The sequence below is a fragment of the Phocoena sinus genome, chromosome 2 (assembly GCF_008692025.1).
Source record: "Phocoena sinus isolate mPhoSin1 chromosome 2, mPhoSin1.pri, whole genome shotgun sequence".
In the NCBI taxonomy this organism is placed as follows: Eukaryota; Metazoa; Chordata; class Mammalia; order Artiodactyla; family Phocoenidae; genus Phocoena; species Phocoena sinus.
This window is the reverse complement of record NC_045764.1, coordinates 3024011-3049703: the sequence shown is the minus strand read 5'-3', so window position 1 is coordinate 3049703 and position 25693 is coordinate 3024011. Positions and strand designations below refer to the sequence as shown.

Genomic DNA, 25693 nt, shown 5'->3' with positions numbered 1-25693 from the left:
ATTTTCTGGCGGACACGGCGATCCCATTTCAGGCGCCTTTATTTCCCGACTCTCAGAAACTCGTTTTAAAAATAACGCAGGAACCCACACGAGCCCCTCGGTCCGCTAGGTCCGTGCAATTCCTTATATAGACTCGGCCTCAGCCGGCGGCAGGGCCGTTGCCGCCCATTATTCTCCAAACAGGTACCGGGCGGGCGGGGGCCGCGCTCCAGCCTCGGCCCTGTCGCCGCAGGAACTGTCCAGACAATACCCACCAGCAGACGTTCGCTGCCGAGCGGTGGGCGGGCGAGCGGGCACAGCGGCGCCCGAGATAAGCAGACATGCAGTCAACTTCCACCGTCTCTCCCAACTGCAAAAGGCGACTGTGCAAACCACCACCACATGTTCGGGGCTCGCGCTCGCTCTCTCGTCATTATTGTTATTTTTCTAAACTCTCACGCCAGGCAGGGCGGGTGTGCGTCCCCGGCGCAACGGCACTCATCAGTAAACACCGCGGCCCGCAGCGCAGGCAGCGGCGCCCCGCGTCCGTCGGTCCGGCCGCCCCTCCCCCACCCTCCTTCCACCCGAGACCCGGAGCGCCGTCCAAGCTCCGTTCGCCGGCTTCACGCCCCGCGCGTCCGGCCCAGGTAACAACTTCCCCAAACCGAAAGAGCACAAGGGAGGCGCACGCTCGGCACCCCATCCCGGCGCGGAGGAGGCGTCCTCCCGGGCGGGGACCTGTCTGCGGTGCTTCCCGGTCCCGAGACCAGGTAACAACTCCGCAAACCCGCCGGCCCCCGCGGCCGCAGCTCTGCGCCCGCCCCGCTCGCCCGCGCCCCCGCCGTCTCCCCGCGGGACGCGGACCGCGCTCGGGGCGCGGCGGCGGCCGCGGGAGAGGAAAGGCGCTTAGGCACCCGCGCCCCGCGCCGCGAAGCCCCGTCCCGCGCCGAGCGCGCCTCGCCGGCCGGTCCCAACTTTACCGCCGCCGGCCCGGCCCGTCCGCGCGCTCCGCGCCGCCCGCGCACACGCGCGCACGGACGACACGCAGCCCGCGGCCGCCGCGTCCCGCCGCCGCCCGCCCGGCCGAGCCGCGGGGCCCGAGCGCCGGCGCCGGCGGGGCTGAGGCGCGCGGAAGCCACTCTACACAGGCAGCGCCGGGCACAAGTTAGTTCCTCGGCTCCGGGGCCTCGGCGCCGCGGGGACGAAACGCCGAGGGCGCCGAGGAGGAGGGGAGGGGGGCGCCGAGGGGCACAAGAGTGGGGAAAAGTGCGGAAAGAAGCAACAGCCGCTCCCCCGGAGCCCAGAAAAGTGGACGCCGCGTCCCGGCCGCCCGCCTGCGCCGGGGATGCGGCCGCGGCGGCGGCTAACGGTCCAGCGAGGCGGCAGGGGCGGCGGGAGCCGCTAGGCGGAGAGACCAGGTAAGAGACATAACGGTTCAGGGAGAGCGGGCGGCCGCGGCGCGGCTCCCGAGGCGGCGGCCCGGAGGGGGGCAGAGAGCACTACTTTCTACTTTCCCACTCCACTTGGCCCGTCCCTACCCGGCCGCCCCCAGCCCGGCTCGCCCCCCTCGCCCCCGGGGGCGCCCCAGCCGCCCGGCTCCCCCTGACTCCGCCGCTCCCCGGTCCGCTCCGCCACTCACCGTTATTGCGCCGCGGGTTCGCCTGCTTTCTGCGCTTACACCTGGGGCCATCCGCCATGATCCTCTCGCTTGTGTCTAAATGCTCGAGTCACCTCCTCCCCCTCCCTCCCTCCCCCTTCCCCCCCGCCCCTCCGCCTCCACCCCTCCCCCCTCCCCACCGCACCTGGTTTACGACACTCGCGGCTTTACGACATCACCTTCCTTACACCTAGAGCCGCTCGCTCTACGGCCGGAACCTTGTTGCTAGGGAGAGGACGGTTTGCGGCCGCTGGGGGAGCGGCCGAGTTTGCATTGAGGGGCGAGGGAGAAGTTTCCCCCAGGTGTCGCGGGTTGGGGGCGGGGGCGATGGGGATCGGTGCGGACGTGGTCCGAAGGGCGACTGGCCGTCGGAGTGAGAAAGGTAAAGTAGGAGGCTCTGAACCGGCCACACCCGCCGCGGCCGCCAGGGGCACGATCGGGTCTGGCTGATTCTCCTCGGGATCCGGTGTCCTCGGAGCTGCCCCCGGAGTGGCCGGAGCGACCTGTCCTCCCTCCTTTTCACGGGGGGCTCACGCACCCCGGGCCCCCCGGGGACGCCCCGGGATCGGAGGCAGGCAGGTCCGGGGAGCGGAGAGGGGCTAGTTCGGGACATGCGGTGCCAGGGGAGAGGCCACCTGACCCCGCACGTCTGACTCTCTGCCCCTCCTCGGACGCACGGTTTTCCCCCGCGCGACCCGGGATGGGAAGTGACTTCAACGAGATAGAAGTCCAGCTGGAGCGACGGAGGGGCGAGGAGTTCCGCTTGCGAGCCACCTCGGCGGTAACGCGGCCTGAGTAATGCCCACGCCGGCCTGTCTCACTTCCTCCTCCGCGCCGGGCGCTCACCTGCTGTCACCTCGGCCGCCCCCGCCCCCGGCCGGCCAGATCCGAGGCTTCCAGACTTAGAGCTGAGGTTATCGACAGGCCGCGATTTAGTACCTAGACGGGCAGCTGTGGCTGCGAAGGACCTTCCGGCAAGAAACAAGGGCCGGCGGGGGCGGTCTTGGGGGCAGAGCGGTTGCGATCTTCTCTGAGTTCTTTGTACAAGTTCGGGGACTTCTGGAGGGCCACGTAGATAACACCACAAATACCAAGAAAGTCAGGTCTTAAGTGCTCGGTAGGGACTTAGCTTTGCCCTCCTCCCCGCCTTCAAATGAGGAAATGTCTTTGGGACCAACCTTACGGAATAAATGAGCCGGGCTGCACTTCGAATCGTGCAGTTCCAAGTGAACACGGTAAGAGATGACAGAGAAATTGAGGAGACCGGAGCGTGACGAAGTATGAGAAACAACCCAGTCACCTAGCACAGTGCTGTCACAGTAGGTGCTCAATAAATTCATGCCTATAATTTCTGCCGTGCCTATGGCTGGACTTTTTTATTATGTTAATCTTCTAAACACTCTCCAGACTTTTAGAAGATTCACTAATAATCTCTTCACACCTTTCAACTGAAATAAATTTACAGCTGAAGTCTGGTAATTTAAAATTAGAAAGTTTAATCCTGACTATAGATGAAAATTCTCTCCCACGTTTGCTGTGGCATTTTGAGAAGTGAATGCATTATTTATTGGTGCGTGAAATGTGACTGTAAATATCCTTTGCTATACATGATGTCTATATGTCTGCTCCCTTCCTCAAGGCCACAACTAGAATTATCCGTCCTAATGATCATCTTAAGTACAGGCCGCCCTGCCTTTCCTCAGCACCATGTTAATTGACCTTGTACATGTGAGGACCAGACCATGTTGGTGCTTTGCTTGGTTCAAGTGGTGCTTTTTCCCGGCCCTCTTAAGAACTGTGTGATGTTCTTCAATTTCCTTCTGCATCAGCTTGTAGACTTTATCCTTTGCTGGCATCCCTCCGCTCCCCCCACCCCAGCACACAGGCAGACACACACACGCACATCTTTTTTACAGCTCCCCTAATTTCCAGTCAGAAAGGAAAATACAGAACAAAACAAAACTTTCTAACTCTAGTGCACGTTTCACGTACTTTTAAACTTAGAAAGTGTCCAACGTCTTTCTGAGGTGCCTGTCCTGACCCCCCGACTAGGCTTTCTTCGTTGTTCATCCTTACCTTGAAGGCAGAGAGACCAAGTCAAGCGATAAGCCAAGTGGAAGTCATCTTCCTTACTTTAGTGGTTACTGGTTTAGTTAGTTTGGGCCAGACTATTCAACTTCTTGTGGACAGGTACCTTTTTTGTGTTTTGTTTTTGCTTGTTCATTTCTGTGCCCTTAGCACTTAGCAGAGTACCTAGTCACAGAGCAGATGCTTGGTAGGTAAATATTTCTTTTAAAAGTGAGTATCGTTGACTTTTTCTGAATCTCTTCTTGGCTCTAACGTAAGGGTTGTTTATCTGCCTTCATCACATTCGTTCTTAGGAGCAGTTGAAATCATGAATGTGAAAGCCATTTTCTGTCGTTTATATTCTGCCTTATTTTGAGGCTAATTGCTCTTGATTTTAGATTCTCCATAATCATTTGTCCCAAATGATTAATCCCGATCACTTCTGGTTTTTAAATATGCACAGGAAATATTGATGTTCCAAATTTTCTAATACAGAATTTCAATTTTGTAAAATCCTACACTAATTAGATATAGATTATAAATTTAATATGTGGTTAATGCGCTTTATTTACTGTAATGTTCCCAAAATTATTGAACGCTAGACTGGAAAGAAAGCAGGCAAAAGTAAATCTCAAGATAGATTGCTGCTTTAAACCTGATGCGTATGTGATGGTTGCTTTCTCTATTAAATGTAACTGAAGAATTGGAAAAAATCTTGAGAATAACTTTAGAAAAGGAATTTCTAAATAAATGTCTTAAACTTTAGGTTTATTTCGTCAATTATACCTCAACTTTAAAAAAATTAGGCTTTATTCAAACATGGTGGGGATACTAGAGTTTAGCATGTGTCCTGTATTGTTGTTGGTTTTTAGTAATCGTAGTGTCATTGTACAATATGTATTCAATATGTGCTCCTAGCTCTAATGTCACTGAAGTGGTAACACTGCTTCCAGGGAGCACTGGGATTGCACATGTTGAAGGAGAGGTAGACTGCTAAAACCGAATTCCTGTAATCTTTTCTAAATTCACAGGGAAAATGTAAATGGGTAGAACATTTTCGATATTGAGTTTTTTCTATAAATTTTTCATAAACCCCTTGCACCTGCTGTTTGCGTTTCATGTAAGATTCATGTATAAGCTAGGATAAAATTTGACATAAAATTATTTTAAGTTTAAAATGTACATACTGCACGGTGTTCCACATGGAGCATAAGATTTCCATGTACCTCACTTCCTGAACACATTTGAGAAGTAGAACATAATGTGATTCTATAGTCTTTGTTAAAGTAAGAAATCGGTTATTTTCACGGCAAGTTAATATATGTATTTCATGAAATAAGTTGACTTCGCTAACTTGTCAGGCTTTAATCTTAAAGTCTTGAGACATGTTGTCCACCAAAGGACAGCATGGAGAAGCCCCTGGAGAGCGACCCCGCAGTCCGTGCTCGGTAGTGACTCTGGGTGTACGTGGGTCACCATGCGTTGCAAGAGGGCAGTTCACCAAATTCTGTGTCACCAGATCAGGAAGGAAACAAGGCTACGGGGTGGCACAGAACCAACAGTTGTCCTGAGGACCCACACACGCTTTTCTAATGAAGCCTCCCAGGAGGTAATAATAGGGACAGGTGTTTTCCCCAAACCTCCCTGTGATTTTATTATATATTGCATCACAAAACTGTTTTTTCCCTCTCTGGGGAATAAGGCTCCTATTTTTAATATAAGTCCGTGAAATGTTAACCCATGGAGCTTCTAATCTGGGGGACAGTTTTTTGGGAACATGTCTAACATAGAGAGGTGTTAAATATAAATAAACGTAGAGAGAGATAGATGTTTGAAGGCTGTTAATGAACATCTAAAAAGTAAAGCTGATCTTTTCCGTAAAGTCATAGTGATTAAAACGATTGCATTCAAAGGCTGCCTCTACAGAAGATAGATTACAGTTTCTGTTATTGAAATCACTTGTGAACATGAGTGGCATGTTTTTTCTTATATTTAACAACTATAGGTAGGTAATTTGTACTAGAGAAAGCAACATGCATATTTTGGATTTGAGGGAATTTTAAGAATCTGCCGTGGTATCCGGGGTCTGATATCAGGTTTCTTATATCGTTTTGCTGTTTTTTCCCCTTTGTCTCAATGCATTTATTTTCTCTGGCATCTTGGCTTATTTTTAGCAGCTGACTGGTCCTGCTGCAGAGTATTGCTATTTCTTTGACCTACAGTCCTAGCCTTCTGTATTCCCCAGACCTTCAGTCATAATCACTGCCACTATTCAATCCTTTGAGTATGCATGTTAAAAATATTTGTAGTCAATGACAAGTTTTAGATGTCCCACCACTGTGTTAAGCTCACGTGGAAAAGTTGGCAATGAGAAACACGCTGTGTTCAGACATAGCCACAACTTTCACGCCCCTGGTCAGGCCCTTCAGAAGTTCTTTCGTCTTACGCCTCCAGTTTTCTTCGCTTGCTCTCTTTATCCCACTTACATTAGTAGTGTTTGGATCGATTCCCTTTTTCTTTTTGTTCAAGGCCTTTTGAACCATCCCCACTCTGTGAAATATCAGTACTTTTCCATATTATGCTGGTTATATCCTCTCTCCCTCAAAGTCCAGTCTCTGCCTTTCTGTGCTCTGAAAGGCTGATTCCTGTGGACCACATCACCCAGGCTCCTTTGTCCTTTGGTTTCTATTTGATTTCAGCCCATTTGGAGGCATTGGCAGATGATCAGAGGAAGGAAAGAGAGAGAGGTCAGGATATTAATTTCACCTTCCCCCACACTCCCTCCTGCCTGTCTGTGGCTTTTGGCAGGCGCCTGGCTCCTCTACCTAAGGCCGTGGCTCGGGTCAGACAGTCCTGTCCCATGGCTACAGGTCTTGGCAAGTTCCAGAAACCGTGCCTTCCCTTTGTCCTTTCAGGCCTAGAGAGGTTAATGGTTTCCTCCTGCTGTGAGTCCTTGGGTACTTCATCCCTTATTGGTTCCCCTAGAGCCTGCCCACGTCCATGTAAGTAGTCTCTTCATCAAACTCTCTGCGATTTACCCTTGGGGCATGCCATCTGCTTCCTGTCAGGCCCCTGAGTAGCACACATCTAGAAATAAAATACGTTTTTAGCCTCACTTCTTTTTTTTTATGATTAAGCATTTTAAAAAATTTTTATTTATTTTTGGCTGTGTTGGGTCTTCGTTGCTGCGCGCGGGCTTTCTCTAGTTGTGACGAGCGGGGGCTACTCTTCGTTGCGGTGCATGGGCTTCTCACTGCGGTGGCTTCTCCGGTTGCGGAGCATAGGCTCTAGGCGCACGGCTTCAGTAGTTGTGGCACACGGGCTCTAGAACACAGGCTCAGTAGTTGTGGTACACTGGCTTAGTTGCTCCGCGGTATGTAGGATCTTCCAGGACCAGGGATTGAACCTGTGTCCCCTGCATTAGCAGGTGGATTTATAACCCCTGCGCCTTATTTCTTATTAGTGAAGAATTCTGTTTCCATCGATTACAACACTAGAGTTTGAATGTGATGCCATCACTGACAGGCATATACTCATGTTCTAATATGTGTACATGCAAAATCTGGCAAAGCTTAGGAATGTGCCAGAGTCTATGACATCGTAATTATTCAGTTACTGTTTTTGTAATGAGGGCCCCTGCCTTGGTTGATCTAAAAGTAGGAGAGACTACTTCTATATACTTAAAACCGTGAGTGGGAGGGCATCACAGCACTACAGTGTTAAGGTGGAGGTGGCTGGTTGTCCCCATAGGTTTCTTCCCCTTTTAATAATGGAACCCGCCACACTTGCCACATGGCCCCTGGCATGGACGTTGCACGTACCTCGCTGCTGCTGTGCCTCTCAGTCCTGGCCCGTGAGATGTGAGTGATGCCCTGGTTGGTGAGGTCCCTCAAGGGGCAGCGGTTCACCATTCCTCAGAACTCCTCTTCTTGCTGGCTGGGATCAGACGTGCTGACAAGAGCTCCTTCAGGTTAAGGGAGGCACAGCAGCAAGACTGAAGGAGCCCGAGTCCTTGATGGTATGGGAGAGCATTACCAGCCCTCGACTTCTGCTGCCAGAGCCCTGTTCTAGAAAGACAAGTAAACTTCGATCTTCTTTCAGCCGCCATTGTCTTCGGTTTTCTGTCATATGGAGCCAAGGTTAACCTTGTCCGATGTGTTGTAGGTATTGTAGGTTAGTTTCCTGTTGCTGCTATAAAAAAATTACCACCAACTTGGTGGCTTAAAACAACACACATGTATTATCTTACAGTTCTGGATGTCAGAAGTCCAGAGTGGGTCTCGCTGAGCTGGAATGAAGGTTTTGGCAGGATTGGGTTTCTTCGGAAGGCTCGAGGGGAGAACCCGTTTCTCAGTGTTTTCCAGCTTCTGAGGCCGCCCACGCTCCTTGATGCCTGGGCCTCCTCCATCTTCTAGGCCATCAGCCCGGGGCAGAGCCCATCAGCCCGGGGCAGAGCCCATACAGTGCTGCCAGCTTGCTGGCTCTGTTTCTGCTCGGCTCTTCCAAGTCTGAGGGCTTTCGTGGTTAAATTAGGTCCACCTGGATCATTCAAGGTAGCGTCCATTTCAGTGTCAGCTGATAACGATTAGTGAGCTTAATCCCATAGGCAGCCTTGATGTCCCTTTGCCTATGACCTAACATAACACACAGTCTGTGCCCAGGGGATTAGGGCATAGACATCTTTGGGGGCCACTATTCTGCCTACCAGAGTATGCAAGCTCTCAGTTTCGTGATTGAGAAACATGTTTGTATCGATTAATTTGTTCATCTTTAATTGATAAGCAGCTCTAAAGCCTCTTGCTAAGTGGTCATTACTTTTTATATAACATTGAGCATTGTGCCACATGGAAGTTCTAATAGTAATTCATTTATTCACCTAATATTCTAGCATTCTAATGTGACAGGCACTGTATGGGGCTAGGAATGCCTAGTACGGTCCCTGACCTCAAGCAGCTCACAGGTCTGTGGAAGAAACAAGCTGACAAAGAGCCTGTTACACAAGTGTCAGGTTGGTATAGTACACACGGGAGAGACATCTGAAGTACCCTGGAGTCAAGGAAGTCTCTCTTGAAGAAGTGATGGAATTTGCCGGGAGGAGCAGGGAAGAGTGTTAAAGGCAGAAGTGACAACAGAAGTCTCCGGATGAAGGTCTTGTGCTTTGGGGCGGGGGCTGGGGGGACAGTAGTGGGTGTGAGGAGGTGGCAAATCCCATGGAGGAACCACAGCAAATAAAGCCCTGCGTGCTCCCGAAAAGGCCGCAGAGGTGGGTAGGCAGGAGCCAGACCCCATGAAGGCGCTAAGGTTTGGGGACCTTATACTGACGAATTGTAAGCCACGGAAAGGTTTCTGTAAAATCAAGGGTGTCCACATTATGTGTGTTGGTTAGTGTCGTGGGTGCCGGGCCTGGGGAACGGGTGAGCAGAGCAAGCATCGGGGGAGCTTCAGAGGTTTTTTCCTCTGGAATAATCGGTCACTGAGGAAAAACTCAGCAAGTAAAAGTGCACGTACGAGCTGTGACTATCCAAATGAAGCACAGGTGAAAGAACATTTCCATAGCAAGTAGTGTAATCCTGCTGTGAAAAGCAATGTAAAGCGTAATTACTATTGAGTATTTACATTATTATAGAGTTGTTTCGGTTTATACATTCTCATAGTGTTCTTACCAGCTCCCAGTACTGCAGTAGTACACGGCAGGCCCTCGAAATTGTATACTAAATGAATGAATATTTTAAAAAAGGGTCTCCAACGTGTCTTTTAACACTTGCTTTTCTTCCCCAGTAGTACGTTTACTACAGCCCAATGCACAAAAGCTAACGTCCTCCCCGTCCAGATTCTGCGGGCTTCCAAGTACCTGACGTATTTCCAGGGAGGCAGGATAGTTTCCTTTCCGTAGACTGCACATTCTCTCAGCAGTTTTCTGACACAACTTATCAGAATTCGTGGGAACTGGGCAACCAGCCCCACGTAGCTAGTAATTCCCTCACACCCTTCAGAGCACTACCTACCACTGTTGCAGCATTTACTACCTTTACTGGGTGATTGACATCTCTCTCCTCCCAGCCTGAGCTTTTCATCTTTGTATTTCTGATACCTAAAGCAATGTCTGTCTAATGGGAAGTCCACTCAGTTAATTATGGAAGAGAGTGAAAGTTCCTGCCATTTGTGAATCATTCTGGTGGAGGGGTTTTGTGAAGAGCAAATGAGAATACTGTATGTGAAGTTTACATGGTGCGTGGCACATGGCCAACAGTAAATGATAGATAATACGACAAAGGCAAATTCTTGGGCAAAGAGCAGAGTCAGATATTAAGAGCATAATCCACTAGAATTCCTACACAGTGCCTTTCTGTTCAGGGTAAAAGATAAGATGATTTTTATCCCTGAAAATGTCACTTCAGGTGTAGGTGGAATGATTCTAATTAAAAGGCAGAAAGAGGAGATGATATTAACCTGTTGTTTGTTTAACGTTAGCTGGAATATTTGTTATATTGTCTAGAGATACTGTTGGCTCCCATTAGCTATATTATCTATGGAAAATCTATCTACACAGTAAGTGAACTTCCTTCCCTAGTATGAGTAACGCTGTTTGCAATGCAGTTAGATGACGTGTGGCACTTTTTAAAAATACAGGTTAAAAATTACGAAAGGAATGTGAAAACTCTCTTTGTTTTGTTTTCTGGTTTGTGTGTAGCAGATACCAACTCAAAGTGGCCCAAGCGAAAAAGAGAGGGATTTTTAATAAGGATGTAAGTGTGTGGGCTTTTGGCCATGGAATCCGAGAGCAGGGGGGCAGCCAGGTCTCAGGAGGGAGGAGCTGGAACACCTGTAGACCTGCAGGTGGTGTCCCTCCCTTTCTCACCTCTGTCTCTCTCGCATCCGATTCATTTTCTTTGCAGACCTCCTGCTGGGCACGAGGGTGGGATGGACACAGGAGAGGTCTATTACGCAAGACTTAGGGTGAAAGCGGTCATCCCTACTCCTGCACCATGTTGGGAATCATTCACTTTTCACATGTAGTTTTTACAGTTATAATAATGCCTAGTTTTTGCCATATTCATATATAAGAACCGTGTATAATTCAGTAGTATTATACTGTTTTCACTTAACAAACACATTTTCCCAGGTAGGCACAGAACCTTTACGCTTGAATTTTTTTTTTTTACTTAACTATAACATTCCTCAAGTTGATATACTATAACTTACTCAACCAGTTATATATTGTTGAACATTTACATTATTTCCAGTTTTTTTGTTTTGTAAAGAATGGACACTATTGTATGGTTTTTGATCATTTCCTAGGGAAATATTCTCAAAACTGGAATTATTTTGTCAGTGGGAATGAACATGGTTGTATCTTTTTAAACCTATTGTCAGCATGCTTTTGAAAAGGGTTGTACGAACGTATGATGCCGCTAGAAATATATAAGAATTTGTCTCACCAAGACTAAAAAATTTTGAAAGTTGGTAGCTTATTCACACTGATTGGAAACATACGAATCACTCTGTGTTTTAGAATATGTATATAGGAAGACACTTAAACGGACTAAGGAAGAACATATATGACTATATAGTAAATTCCATACTGGATTGAACCATTAATAATTCCAGCCCTTTACCTTGAGACCTAGTCAAGCCCTTTCATACCTAGTGTTTTTAAAATATGTGTATGTTTATTCATTTGTTTATTTAAAATTCACTTATTAGTGAAAGAACAGTTTGTATTTTAGATTCTAATTAAGCTTATCACTGGATTTTTAAATAAATGTCCAGTAAAATAACAGTATTTAGAATTTTTGTGAGTTTCACATTCTCACTTGCTCTTATGAAATAATCAGTTAACTGCAAGTATCCTTTTTCTATGGGATAGCAAAGGTTAGCAATTTTGGAATACTTGAAAAAGTATACTTGGCTATCAAATAAATTAGAGCAGGGGCTTCCCTGGTGGCGCAGTGGTTGAGAGTCCGCCTGCCGATGCAGGGGACACGGGTTCGTGCCCCGGTCCGGGAAGATCCCACGTGCCGCAGAGCGGCTGGACCGGTGGGCCGTGGCCGCTGAGCCTGCGCGTCCGGAGCCTGTGCTCCGCAACGGGAGAGGCCACAGCAGTGAGGGCCCGCGTGCCGCAAAAAAAAAAAAAAAATTAGAGCGTAGTCCAAAGGAATTCCTAGGAATACTATGCCATCACTTAAAAAGAATGAAGCAGCCGATCTGAAATTAAAGTCAGATAAAATGGCATGCTAAAGGACAGCGTGAGTAGTTAGCTACCATTTATTTTATACACACAATTATACACACACACGGCTGTGTGTAAGCTAGAAAGATGACGATACTCAAAATCATGATAAAGTGATTCCATTAAAAGCTGTAAGGTGGTGATACAGCCAGCTCTTAGCCATAGGCATAGCATGGTCTGACAGAACTGCAAATCACTGTCAGCCAATATTTTTACTTTTGATCCACATCCAGACTGTACAACTCTGGCCAGTTTCCCATTTTGCTGAATTTCTATGGCGAATTCTTAACTCAGGTGGTTTTTCTTTCTCTGTCAAGATTGCCTTCATCTGGCAAAGGGAACTTAGGGAAGGAAGAACAGTTAGCAAAAGGTGGATGGACGAGTGAATGAATAAATGAATGAGATTTGAGAGTCCACACTCAGTAGTTTACTGTAGGCATAACCTTGGGCAAGTCACCTCACTTCCTTGAGCCCGAGTTCCTTCTCTGTGGGATTAAGCCTAATTTCCCTACATAAACCAAAATTCCCTACATATTCACAGGGTCTTGGTGAGTATGACGTGAGATCACGTGTGTGGACGTTATTTTGAAAACTGTTAAGACATCGAATTTTGAAGTTCTACTGTACAAACCTGTATCATTATAAAAAATTCTTCCTAAAGCCAAATATTAATGAGCTTTGAATAATTAGCTCCTTTGTATTTTATTTGAACCTCTGTAGTATTAACTCATTTCAGCAACATATACTGAGTTGATTATTTTTAATTTCTTTCGTTTCTCTTGCTCACCCTCTAATGGAAGTGCCTTTAAACAATGAAAATGTCAAAAACAAAATAGATGCAAAAGACAAAGTAACAAGAGGTCTGAACTAAAAAGGTATATCAAATACTTGACGATTATGTCACAACCACCCTGATAAACTTTTGAAAAATATTTGCTTTTTATTTCTGAAGGTTTTCGCAAAGGACTGGCTTTGGTTTTACGACCAGTTTTGTCTCTGAAATTGTCTGCCAGGATTTCAGCCAACTGTCAAATGCAATTGACTTTAGTCACATTTTTCCTTCTAGGTTACTTTATAAAGTGTTCCTGCAGACCATTTAAAAAATGCCCACAAATAACACAATTATTATTTACTCCTAACTTTGTTATTGTTTTACATTTTTGTTGTATAACTCTAGAGAATTATGTTTTTTTACCTTCAGTAGCAATATTTTAGTTATAGGTAAAGTCATTCCTATTTAAAATAGTATGGAACGCATGCACATTTGGAATCAACGTTATTCAACATGTTTTGCTGTTACTTACAGCTAGCAATTAATACTATTTGAATGTAAGCAGTTGTGGAGTTTAGTCATTTTATGTACATTGAATTAATTAGTCATTAAATAAGTATCTTTTCTCTTTAGTGGCTCAACTCATTTCCTGATTCTGCCCATCTGATATGTGCTCTTGATTGGGAAAATCACTGACAGATATCTGTTATGGTCTTTCGGATACTGTTACAATGATATGAAAGCTCTTCTGGCAGATACGTTTATTAGCTAACCGGTGGCATATTTAGTAAATGCCAAAAGGTAATATATGAATATAAAACATCCAGTGCTCAGCAGAAACCTTAAAAATAGCAGAAATGGTGAATAGAAGAAATCACTCAGAAATTGTTGGCTAACAGAAAAAGATTTTAAAAAATGGACTATGTGAGAAAAATATAATTAGTCTCATGGGATGGTCAAATAAACTGATTAGTTCTTCCCTGTTTTATTTTCTGTACCTATAGAAGTCGTAGTAAATCAAGAGAACATATGGCCTGAATTTTTGTTTTCCTTATTCCCTAGTTTACTTATATTTTTGTCCTCCCTCGAACTTATTTTCTCCAGACTTCGGGTATGTTATGGACGTAAATCAAACCACTACAATCCACTTTGGGAGTTAATGTTGGTTGTAGAGCCTGTCCTCGTTTGCATCTGTTCCCCTTCCATTGCTGGTCAGCATCAAACTGACCAAAATATTATCAACCAGACAGAAGCGCTAGATGTTGGACAACCCATTAGCTAGAAAACCATCCCCTGGATAATTCAAAATCTATTGAAGCTCTTCCCCATATACAAAATTGTGCTGTAGTTCCATTCATTGTTGCAGTTTTCCTTTGCACAGCCTTGGAAAACATAGATCAGTGGTGTAGCAGCAAAAGACATCGTGATACCAAATAGGGAACCAGCTTAGCCTCTTAATTTCCAGGCCACTTGATAGCAGATACAGTTCATTACACAGGAAAATTGCTTGATCTTGGGATAAGAGGGTGCTGGAGGTGAGGGAAAATGAGTTAGTCACCAACACAGTTCACCTTGCAATTCAGTCATTTAGATGTAACTGGAGAATGATTGCTGTCGCATTCCAGGTGAAGAATGAAAGCTTCTTTCCACAATAAAATGGTGAATCATGTATCCACTGTGTCTAGATTCGAGAGCAAAAAGGAAGGAAAAGGAAGGAGGGAAATATCCTACGTATGCTGATGCACACTTACCAACATAATAGAGAATGTACAATTTGTAGAGCCTTTGTAACCTATCACGATGGTTTTATTTGAGCTTTGTTACAGCACTAATAGATATTATTTCCATCTCATACGTGTGGAAACAGAATCAGAGAGGCTACCGTCACCTAGTTGATGATAGTCTAGACTGGGATTCCAACCCAGATTGTAACTACAAATCCTACGTTCAAATTCTCTTGTACTCGATAAACATAAAAGCATATCCAGGGCTTTGCCAAGACAAAGTTCTAAAGCATAAAGGAAATGTTAACATTCAGAAAAATAATTAGGAGCAGAAATATTTTGGTGAACATTTTGTTATACATCAAGCATTTCTATAAGTTTTCTCATGATGTACAAAATTTTGAATGACTTGTAATTCTTTCTCTATCCCCTCTTCTCTACTTGAGCAGTTCCATGAACACGAGACATTCTCTCCTTCTCTCATGTTTCAGAAGATCCTTTTTCCCCCCATCCGCATCCCTCCTAATCTGCTTCATTGATTTCTCTAGTCTCCAACAACAAAGTTTTTAATCACCTTTATTTCATAATCAATTGTTCCCTGTCTTCTCTCTCATGCTCCATTATAAACTCTTTTATGATAGAGACCATGGCTGATAACTCCTGTTATAGTTGATGACTATGTCTGGAACGTATATATATTTTTAAATATCTTCTATGATAGATAACGACCATCAATGGCTGGTATAAGAAGAGGGTCCAGGGCTTCCCTGGTGGCGCAGAGGTTAAGAGTCCGCCTGCCGATGCAGGGGACATGGGTTCGTGCCCTGATCTGGGAAGATCCCACATACCGCGGAGCGGCTGGGCCCGTGAGCCATGGCCACTGAGCCTGCGCATCCGGAGCCTGTGCTCTGCAACGGGAGAGGCCACAGCAGTGAAAGGCCCACATACCGCAAAAAAAAAAAAAAAAAAAAGAAGAGGGTCCTGATTGGAAGCTGATACAGAAGGAGAGCACAACTTGTCTCAGAGTAATTGACCTGAACTTAACCCGATACGAAGCAAAAACCTGGAAAAGGGGCAGCCCTTTTAAAATGAGCTACTGGGGATGAGCCATCACATTTTATACCATTACATGTGGTATTAGTACATCCGAATTCTGAGAGCCAAGGAAGAAAAGATTCGTTTGGGGAGCAGACGTCTTTGACATGACTAGACCAAAAGGAGGAAGACAGCAGTCAAAAGTTGAAAGATATCCATCATCGAAAACAACTTAAATTCTGAATTAGAATTTAGGAGCCCTGGAATAGAAAGGAATCTAGATTGTCCATGAAAGTGGGGGCACTTGACAATACAGCTTGGGAGTTATGGAGACAGAAAAGGTCAAGAATATATCTTCTAGCGTGAATACTTCTAACAGGCAAAACTAAGAGGAGTTTGGGGAAAAAAATCTAACATCCCATTGTTGCTAACATAACCCACAAACATAATACAAAGATTCTTTTGAAACATAATTTTAGAGTTTTTATCTTAATATGATACCTGGGGCCAAGAGTTCATAACTATGGTAGCTCCTCTTGGACCAAAAGAAATTGTCAACCGGATAACAGAATTAATTGCTGGGACTGTCAAGGTACTGTGCCTTCAATGTGTACATTTTAAAGTAGCCAATAGAAAAATTAAGGACTGGCAGAAATACAGATGTCGGGGAGGAAACGTTTTTTCAGATAGCACAAGATGCTTCAGTTGTCATGGAAGGCAACTCCAGCAGCAGGGCCAGACCTCAAAAACATGTACCACTCGCAGCATCCTGTAACCTACTTTTTCAAACCAGGGCTCTCTGTAGGCAAAAACAAATGACTGCAGAGTAAGAAGAAATCTCAAAAGCCTACCCCGAAACAGCTTTAAAGGTAAAAGTCAAAATGTTTCGAGGTAATTGTGTCTCAACCAAGACATTACTACAAGAATAAAGATAGTTTTATATAGATGCACATACACATAAGATGTAATGATTAAGGATTTGAAAGAGTACAATGAGATAAACAATGTATTAACTGGATGTCTAAGAATAATGATAAAAAGATAAGGGTCTAGTCACACTGTCCAAGAAGAAAATTTGGAAAGAATATAGATACAGGCGCTAATAATTTTCCGCAAAGAAACGTCAGCAGAGAAAGAATGCCTTTTAAAAGTCATCCAAGTCATTAACAAAGGTCTTAGAAGAAAAGAAATCATAGCGAAATAGAAAGATTTCTGGGTGGAGCCAACTATTGGTTTAAGGCGTAAGAATTATTGTTCTCTCAGTATCAAGATGGTCAGTGTGGTAAGCTCAGTACAGGAAATACTGCCGGGTTGTTTTTAGAAAACTGGACAGCGCCGTGCGCCAAGTAAGATAAAACAGATCAAATATTAAGCCCAAGATGTCAAAACATGCCATTTAACCTTATACATCTACCTTGGGACCAAGGGAGAGTGTCTAATCTTTTTAAAGAGGGACACTTAAGAAGAATTCATTTTTTTTCATTCATTTGACAAATATTTATTGATCTGCTTCTGCGTGCCAGGCACTGTTCTAAGTTGCTGGAGACACCAAGGAACCAGACAGACAAAAATCCTTGCCCAGCAGAACTTAAGCGCTAGTGGAATGAGACAAATAATAAGCAACGAATACAATAAGCAAATTGTATAACGTGTTAGAAGAGGATTAAATGTTATGGAAAAGGAGAACGGGGTAAGAGTAGTTGGAGACGCAGAGGGGTCATGATTCCCTCTGGTAAATTACTGAACAGAATTCCAGTGCGCTGGTAACACGTTCTCAGAAAGGTGTGTGCTGGTATGGCCAGGAGGGTGTCGGGAGAGCCAGGCAGGTAGGATGTGTTCAGTCCACGATTGTTTGATTTTAACTGCTCGGTAAGTCTCGTTTGGTTCAAAGCAGGTGTCAGAGCAGAACATGTAAGGTGCGGAATTCTCATAAGAATATATAGTTTGTTACAAATGCTATAATGAAACCTGTGGTGTCTCCCATTAATTGACTCTCTAACACCTGTTCTCTTTGTTTACTTTTGTTTTTCATTATGTTAGATACCATTTCACTACTGTTTTAAAACAAAGTAAGTGAACATATGTGCAGTTTTCCTTATAAAACGTTTACCTTCTTTCCGTCAGTGTTAATGATGATATAGTTGCCTGTGTTTGTATGTTGACGAAAATAGGGCTAATGTCTTTAATTACCGAGACAGAACATGTAGAGCCTCATCCGTTTGCACAGGGCCCTGAAGAATATGGAGGGGTTTGCTGGCTTCGGCCAGGGGCCGTAGGCTTCATGTACCTTTGCGTGGCTCTTCTAATGTTATCCAAGTACGTTATCCGTGACGCTAAAGTCCAAACCACATCGATGCGGGGACTTCTGCCTCCTTTCTCAACCCTTGAAAGATCATTAGAGTTAGGAAGCTGATGGATTATTCTTAAACTACAGTCATCATAGTTCAAAGAGCTTTAGGCTCTTGACCACTGAAAATCTCCCTTGATCCTCATAATAACATCATGGTGTCAGGAACATTCTTTGGGAAACTGAGGCTCAGAGATGTTGTTTTCCCAAGGTCCCTCACCTAGCGGGGTGGACGTGGAGAGCACGGTGTGTGAGGCCCAGATGAATACTACACTGATCTTAAGAAAAAGAAACCCGTTAAGTTATTTAGGGTTAAGAGATTCAGTTTTGTTGTGAAAACCGGAGCAGTATTTAACAGAGCTGACCAAGTCTGGGTGCTGTGACGCCTAGGTGAGCCTCGTCCTTGAATGACTAAGCACCTTTCCCCGCTTTGTCCACAGTTGGTTCCTGTTTCTCAGCAGCTCAGCTTACCTCACCCCACCCCTCCTTTTCATCCCCGGGGAGCAGGGTGCGGGTCGGACCAGGACTGTTATAATCTCTAATAAAGGAAGCAACCAAGTATGCACGAGAACTTTAGTTGGCTTCTTTTAATGTTATGGTCACCTAGGATACAAACTCTAGAATTTTTTTTTTTTTTTTTTTTTTTAACTTGGCCACACCGTGGGGCTTACGGGATCTTAGTTCCCCGACCAGGGATTGAACCCATGCCCTCGGCAGGGAGAGCACGGAGTCCTTAACCACTGGACCGCCGGGGAATTCCCCTAGAATTTTTTAAAGAATGAAACGTCTCCTGTACAGTCATTCTTAACAATTCACGATTTTTTTAAGATTGAAAACAATTTCAAACTGGATATTGTAAAAAATTAATATTTGCAAGTCAGTGTTTTGCTGCTTTGTATGTGATTTACGGATCAAGCCAAAATTTTAGAATTTAAATCTGTGGAATGTTCCCGTCTCAATACTCGTGTTAGTACAGAAGCAGACCTGCTAAACCCTGGGTCATTTTAGTCCTTTACTGTGTATTAATACACGTCTGGAACACCCACTGTCATAGGCTTTGCCTCAGGTCTCTATTTCCAACTTGGTCATGAAGCTTGCAAGAGAATATCCTACCCCATTTTGTTTATGAAACAGTGAAAAAAAGAAAAAATACTCTCCTTGAAATCTAAAGTTTTTTTCCCGTGCTGTTCAAAAATGTTCTCAGAGGGGTGTGTGTGTGTGTGTGTGTGTGTGTGTGTGTGTGTGTGTGTGTGTGTGTGTGTGTATACTCTGCTGAGGGATTGGTAAACAAGTTTAACTGCACATTGGATAACGGGATGAAATTTAACATTATCCAGCAGGAGTGCCCTACCCCACTCCCAGGTGCAAAGCATTATATTATTTATGGAGCGTCTCTAAAGATTGAAGTAACTCCCCCCGGGAAGGAGACTTAGGACCTCATTCCAGACTTCTACAGGTTTATCAGGATGTTCTTCCGTATTGCTTACTGCTTTGTGTTTTTGCCTTTTCTTCTGGTTTCCTCCTTAACTGGCAATAAGGCCAGAACCAGACCCCACTGCGTGGGTACTGAACCTCGCAGCCTCTCGTTCACCCAGGGACGGAAATTACCCCCTCTCCTCTGCATCGTATCCCCTTCAGCAGCACAGCTGCTGCAGCATCGCGAGAGCCGGAGGTTACTGCTCAGTCCTTGTAACAGCAGAGCTCACGGCTGACCCTCTGTCCTCCCTGAAAGACCTCCTGCACTTGGCCTTTACGATGGCACACTGGCCTGGTTTCCCTCCTGCTTTTCAAGCCAGTCCTTCTCAGTCTGTCTGACTTGTTCATCTTCCTCTCTCCAGTGTCTGAATATTAAAGTACCAGGGGTCAGTCCACGGACATCTTTCCTTCTCGGTCTGCATGCCTTCCTGAAGTGATCTCCTCTGTGTCCTTGGCTTTAGTTCTGATTTCTTGGCCAGTGGCTCCCAAATAAATATTTCCAGCCTGGCCCTAATCTGTGAACTCTGGGTTTACTTGGCCTCTCCGTCTGGATGGCCAGTAGACAGGGCTGCACACTTAAACTGCCCCAAACTGAGCCTCTGGTATCAATCCCCCTCCCCCAGCCTGCTGCTCCTGAGGTCTTAATCTCTTATTTCACACAACAATAATCCCATCCTTCTAAAAGGCTCAGGCCTGAGTTAAGCTTGAGTTAACCTTGGAGTTAATCTGGACTCCCCTCATTCTTAAACCCCTTGTTCAATTTTTCAGAAAATTCACATGTTCTCCTTTCAGAATACATCCAGAATTTGACCACTTTGCATCAGTTCCCCTGCTGCCGTCTGGGCTGAGCTACCATTATCACTCGCCTGGACCACTGAAGTCACCATTGTCCCTCATGGGGTTTCCCCTGCTTCTGCCTTTGTCACCCTCCGGCCTGTTTCAGTAGGAGCGGTCAGAGTTTCCCTGTTAAAACAAGTCAGCTCACGGTCTTCCCTCCAGCCCTCCAAAGGCTGCCCCTCTCGGTAAAGTCAATCCAAATTCCGTACAGTGGGCTTCAAGGTCTGCAAGTTCTGCCCATACCCAGCTCTCCAGCCTTATCCCTGCAGCCCCATCTTCACTCCTTTCCACGACACCGGCCTCCTCAGTGGCCCTTGTATGTGCCAGACGTGTTCCTGCCCTAGAGCAGGGGTAGAACCAAGGTCTCTCAGATTCCAAAGCCTATTCGTAAATCTAAATAATTTAATAGAGAATCTCCAGAAATCCTAAGCAGAATGTTCTCATAGAGACATAGTACCTAACTCATATACTAATTTTAAATGCTTTTGTTAAAAGGAATTCTAAACATACGCTTCATTGTGCCGGGCTGTTTCCTAACGTGACATAAACAGTTATGGGACTGAAAAGAAGAAGATCTAACAGAGTTCTGTGATGTATGATATATACAGTCTAATTAATATAAAAGCATCTAAATGCTATCAACAAATGTTTAGTATCTATTAAGTGCTAGCACCTACGATGCCACCATGGGTATTAAGCCCCATCTTGGGGGAGATGCAATGGCGAATGAGAGAAACAGACAGAGACAGAGAAGGAGGGAGAGGAACTGGAGAGGCCCAGGTGATTTTGCAAAAGGGACTGTCAGGTACCTTTGTCCAAAAGGGAATAGGACATACGACTGTTAAAAGAATCTGGGAATGCAAGTCTTATTCAATATTGTATTATCAGTTAATGAATTCATCATATTAACAGGTTGAAAGATAAAAATTGTTAGATACTCAGTAAATGCAAAAAGAAAGCATTTGATAAAATTCAGCATTCATTTGTGATTTCAAAAAAAACCCCAAACTCTCAGGAAACTAGAAATAGAAGGAAATTTACTTAATTTGACAAAGAGGACCTATAAAAATAGCTTATATCAATCGTTGTACTTATTGATGAAAACCTTCTCACTAAGATCGGGGTGAGATAACCATGCCCATTGTCAATGTCCAATCAATATTGTGTTGAAGGTTCTTGCCAGTAAGGCAAGAAAAAGACACGAAACACAGAAGGATAGGAAAGTAAAAAGTAAAGGACATTGTTCACAGGTGATATGATTGGGTCAAAGAAAATCCAAAAAGATCTTCAGGTAAATTTTTAGAATTAGAGTATTAGCAAGAAGGCTGAGTATACAATCAGTATACAAAAATCAGTTGTATTTCTCCATACCCAGCAGTAAGTAAGGCCTAGAAAAAAGGAATAAAATTAAAGATACCATATAGCATAGTTTTAAAAGCATCAAATGCCTAGGAGTAAGGTTAATAAAAGATGTACACCTCTACATAGAAAAACCATAAAACATTCTTAAAAGCATAGAAGACCCTAATAAATGTGTGTGCATTGGAAAACTCAGTGTTGTAAAGATGTTAGTTCTCCCTAAATTCAATGAGTTTCATGTAATGAACATATTCAGACAAACCCAATAAAAATTCCAGCAGGTTTTTATGAAACTGACAAGCTGATTCTAAAATTTATATGGAAATGCAAAGGGCCGAGAATAGCAAAGAATCTTAAAGAAGAAAAAGAAGTATGGAGGAACCATGATTAATTTTAAAACAAAGTAAGAGTGTGACCTGGCAAAAGGATTGTAAAAAGACCAATAGACCAGAGAAAGTATTTCACAACTAATACATATACATATATGGACTCTTGTGTTGTGACAGGTGACATCTTTGATAAATAGTATTGAGTCAGTTGGCTACCCATACGGTAAAAGATGAAACCGCACCCTTGCTTCATACCATACACAAAAATCCATTACAAGTAGATCATAGATATAAATACGGAGTGTTAAACATTAAATCCTGCAGGAAATGAAACAGAGGATTATCGTTAGGGTATTAGGATAGGCAAAGTTTCCTTAAACAAGAACACAAAAAGCACCAACTAAAAAGAGTGATTGATACATCACATTAAATAGATTACATTCAATTAAGAACTTACTAACACTCAGAGAAATAGAGAGTGAAATGAAAGCCACAGAGTAAAAGGCAATATTTGCAACCTGTATAACCAACAAAAAGCTCATATCCAGAATATGTGAAGAACTCTTAGAGATCAATAAGAAAAAGGTAGATAACCAAAGAAAAGTGGGCAAGAGACTTGAACTTCACAAAAGAGGATATCCAAATGGCCAATAAAGATATGAAAAGCTGACACCACTGCCCTTCAGGAGAATGGAAATTAAAAAGTTACTTCAATCTACCAGAATGGCTAAAATAGAAAGCCTGGCAGTACGATGTGGGGAGGATGTGAAGCAATAGGTACCCCTATGTTGCCGGTAGGAGCGTACATTGTTACTGGTAAACTAGAAAACTATTTTGCATTATCTACTAAAACTGAGCAGAGTCATACCTTATGACCCAGTTAATTCCACTCCTTGGTGGAAATGCACACACATGTGCACATGCACCAAAAGACATGTGTAAGAATGTTCGTAGTAGCATATACGTAAGTAACATTGTAAGACGTCCATTCGAGCAACGCAAATGAACTAACCATCGTTATTCCATCCATATAGTGTTAAAAATAGGTAAAACTAATCTATGGTGGTAAAAATCAGAATATTGATTATCTTTCAGGAGGAGGGAGGATTTAGAAATGGAGAGGGACCAAGAGGGGGATTTTAGGGTGGTGGTAATGTTCTATTTCTTGACCTAGGTGGTAGTCATAAAGGTGTTCACTTTGGGATAATTCACTGACATATATTAAAGTGAGTTTTCACTTTAATATATGTCTGTTATACCTCAGTAATTTTTAAAAGATTTTTTTAAATTCCCACTGCAATATAGCAACTATTACTTATTAGGTACCATTTTTACCTATTGCGTCAATTGATTTATTTCTGTTAACAATGTCCTGCAGTTCTCGGGAACAGCATTATGTGAACTAATAAATATAATAGCACCTCAGGAAATTATACCCTTGGCCCGAGAAATGACTGGGTTATTTTACTGGATATTTTGTGTTAGCAAGCATGGTTACAAATAAAATTTTAAGAGGCACTTATCAAGTTAACACTTTTTCAAATAATATTTTAATTCCAAAGTAATACATTGTTCTATGGCTTCACAATTAGGCCATGCCTGTGTTTATCAATACATGTAAAATACATACGGTTTTTAAAAAACGAAATGTTATCATAACTTACATACCGTTTTATGGTTTATTTGTGTACCTGAAATACACATGTGAAATCATTCTGTTCATTTATTTATTTTTATAAAGTACATGTTGTTATTCAAACTCAAAAAGCTATAAGAATGAAAAGTAAATCCCTCTTTACCCCTCCCCTCACCCTTCCCCGCTTCCCAGAATTAATCTTGTTAACACTTTCGTTTTTCGCATCTTTCCGTAAATTCTCTATGTGTGTGCCAGTGCAGTTTTTTTTCTTTTTTCTTTTTAACAGAGTTTGAGACCATGCTCTTCTGCAACTTAATTTTTTCATCAGTATAGTTTTAGCATATTTATGTGTTTGCATATCAGTGCATAAATAACCTGCTTTTAAATATATCTTAAGTATAGATAATGTCTATATCATATTTTTAATGGTTGCATAATATTCCAACATAGGGAAATTTCATAATGTATTTAGCTTTTCTCCTACTAATAGGTATTGATATCACTTCTAGTTTTTTGTTATTACAGAAGTGTTACAACAAATATGTTTGTGTGTGTCTTTTTTTTTTTTTTTTTTTTTTTTGCGGTATGCGGGCCGCTCACTGCTGTGGCCTCTCCCGTTGCAGAGCACAGGCTCTGGACGCGCAGGCTCAGTGGCCATGGCTCACGGGCCCAGCCACTCCGCAGCATGTGGGATCTTCCCGGACCGGGGCATGAACCCGTGTCCCCTGCATCGGCAGGCGGACTCTCCACCACTGCGCCACCAGGGAAGCCCCTATATGTGTGTCTTTATGTGTCTGAGAGAATATATGTATAGGAATTCGTAGGTCAAGAGTATAAATATTTTTTGACATTCCAAATGACCAGAACCACACTTTTGTGAGTAGTCTTTGAGAATTGGGTACAGCAGCATAGCAAGACATTAATTTCATCAAGAATTAAAGGCACCAAAATGGGAACCAATGAGAGTCATTTAAGGCAGGTAAGACATGTTAAATGTTAGTGGTACAAGGTTTTAATGGAAAGGAAGACATATGGCAGGTAGTGTTCCCTGCCCCAAAGTCACAACCACAGGCCCCATTTGAATGTCAACTATAGAATGTCAAACAACTTAACACGAATCTACAGCCAGTACTCACAAATGGAAATTGTAATACAACATAATTAAATCATCAATTTATAGTACCTAATAGTCAAGTAGGATATTTCACTTAGATTCCTTAAATTTAGAAATTGTCTTCTCGGAGTCAGGCTACATTTGCTCTAAAAAGCCATCAGTTTTGAGTCATGCTGTTCTAAGAATTGAGTTTTTCTTCTAATGGAAAACTGTGGATCATTTAAGTCTGTACCTACTGCTGATAGTGGTTCTTAGTTTAACACCAGGAAATGAAGGTATCAGAACCTGTTAGAAATGAAGCAGCAGACACTATATGTATTAATGTGCTCTGAAAATTGTTGGATTTAGAAAAGAATAAATAATATTTCTTCCTTACAGCTAGAAAATTAGTTCCCCGGCTCTGTGTTATTTACCTACACTATGCGTCAAAATGAAATAAAAGATTGTTGATTGTAAGAGAACAGAGGACATGGTGGACATCTATATACCTGGATGATGTTAGCCTTTGTGGATAATCACAGCTAATATTTGAGTGTATGCCATGCTTGGTGCTTGGTGCACTGATAAGTGCCCATCTGTGTCATTCCATTTACCTGTCGTGACAGCCCTGTGAGTTGGGTGTTAAGATAAGCACCGTTTTGCAGATTGGGAATAGGAAGTGTAGAAACGCTACGCCAGGCAGGAGACCGACCGCTGAGTAGCCGAGCCAGTGTTCAGACTCAGAGCCCCTCCCCCTAACCATTTCACCAGAGCTGGAGTCTCATCTGGTCCCGAACTTGTGAAGGCCAAGGCTCCACATCTTTCCTGCCTTCACAGCACACAGCCTCAGTGGTCATGAGATTTCCCCCTGCCATTGGGAAGAGGAGCTGGACAAGGGCAGAGGTTTCTCTCTCTGTGTGTGTGTGTGTGTGTGTGTGTGTGTGTGTGTCGTTTGTAAGATGTGTGTCTTCACCTTGCCTTACCTTTTAGCATGCCTTGTTATTTTTTTGCAGAAAGCCAGATATGATCCAACTGGCAATAGGAACTGGGTTAATCAGGCTTTTAGTGTGAGGTGTCAATCTGGCCAGGAGCTGGGCCAGGGGCTTCTGTCTCCTCTAGGGTTTTTTTGGTTTTGTTTGTTTTGTTTTGGGT

General features: G+C 43.9%; 1 protein-coding gene and 1 long non-coding RNA gene across 5 annotated transcripts in view; one reads left to right on the top strand and one right to left on the bottom strand.

Annotated features, from left to right (window-relative positions):
- Nucleotides 1-1689, bottom strand: part of ZEB1 (zinc finger E-box binding homeobox 1) — a 190594-nt gene extending 188905 nt beyond the window's left edge. For 2 of the 4 annotated variants that reach the window (XM_032624697.1, XM_032624698.1), the window contains exon 1: nt 1619-1689. In XM_032624697.1, the coding sequence (XP_032480588.1) occupies nt 1619-1676 (58 nt within the window). In that variant the 5' untranslated portion in view covers nt 1677-1689. The remainder of the gene's footprint in view (nt 1-1618) is intronic. The other 2 variants (XM_032624699.1, XM_032624701.1) reach the window with 1 other exon arrangement.
- The window catches only part of LOC116749887, a 149413-nt gene continuing 124354 nt past the window's right edge, over nt 635-25693 (top strand). The window contains exon 1 of the long non-coding RNA XR_004348723.1: nt 635-749. This is a non-coding gene — a long non-coding RNA (uncharacterized LOC116749887). The remainder of the gene's footprint in view (nt 750-25693) is intronic.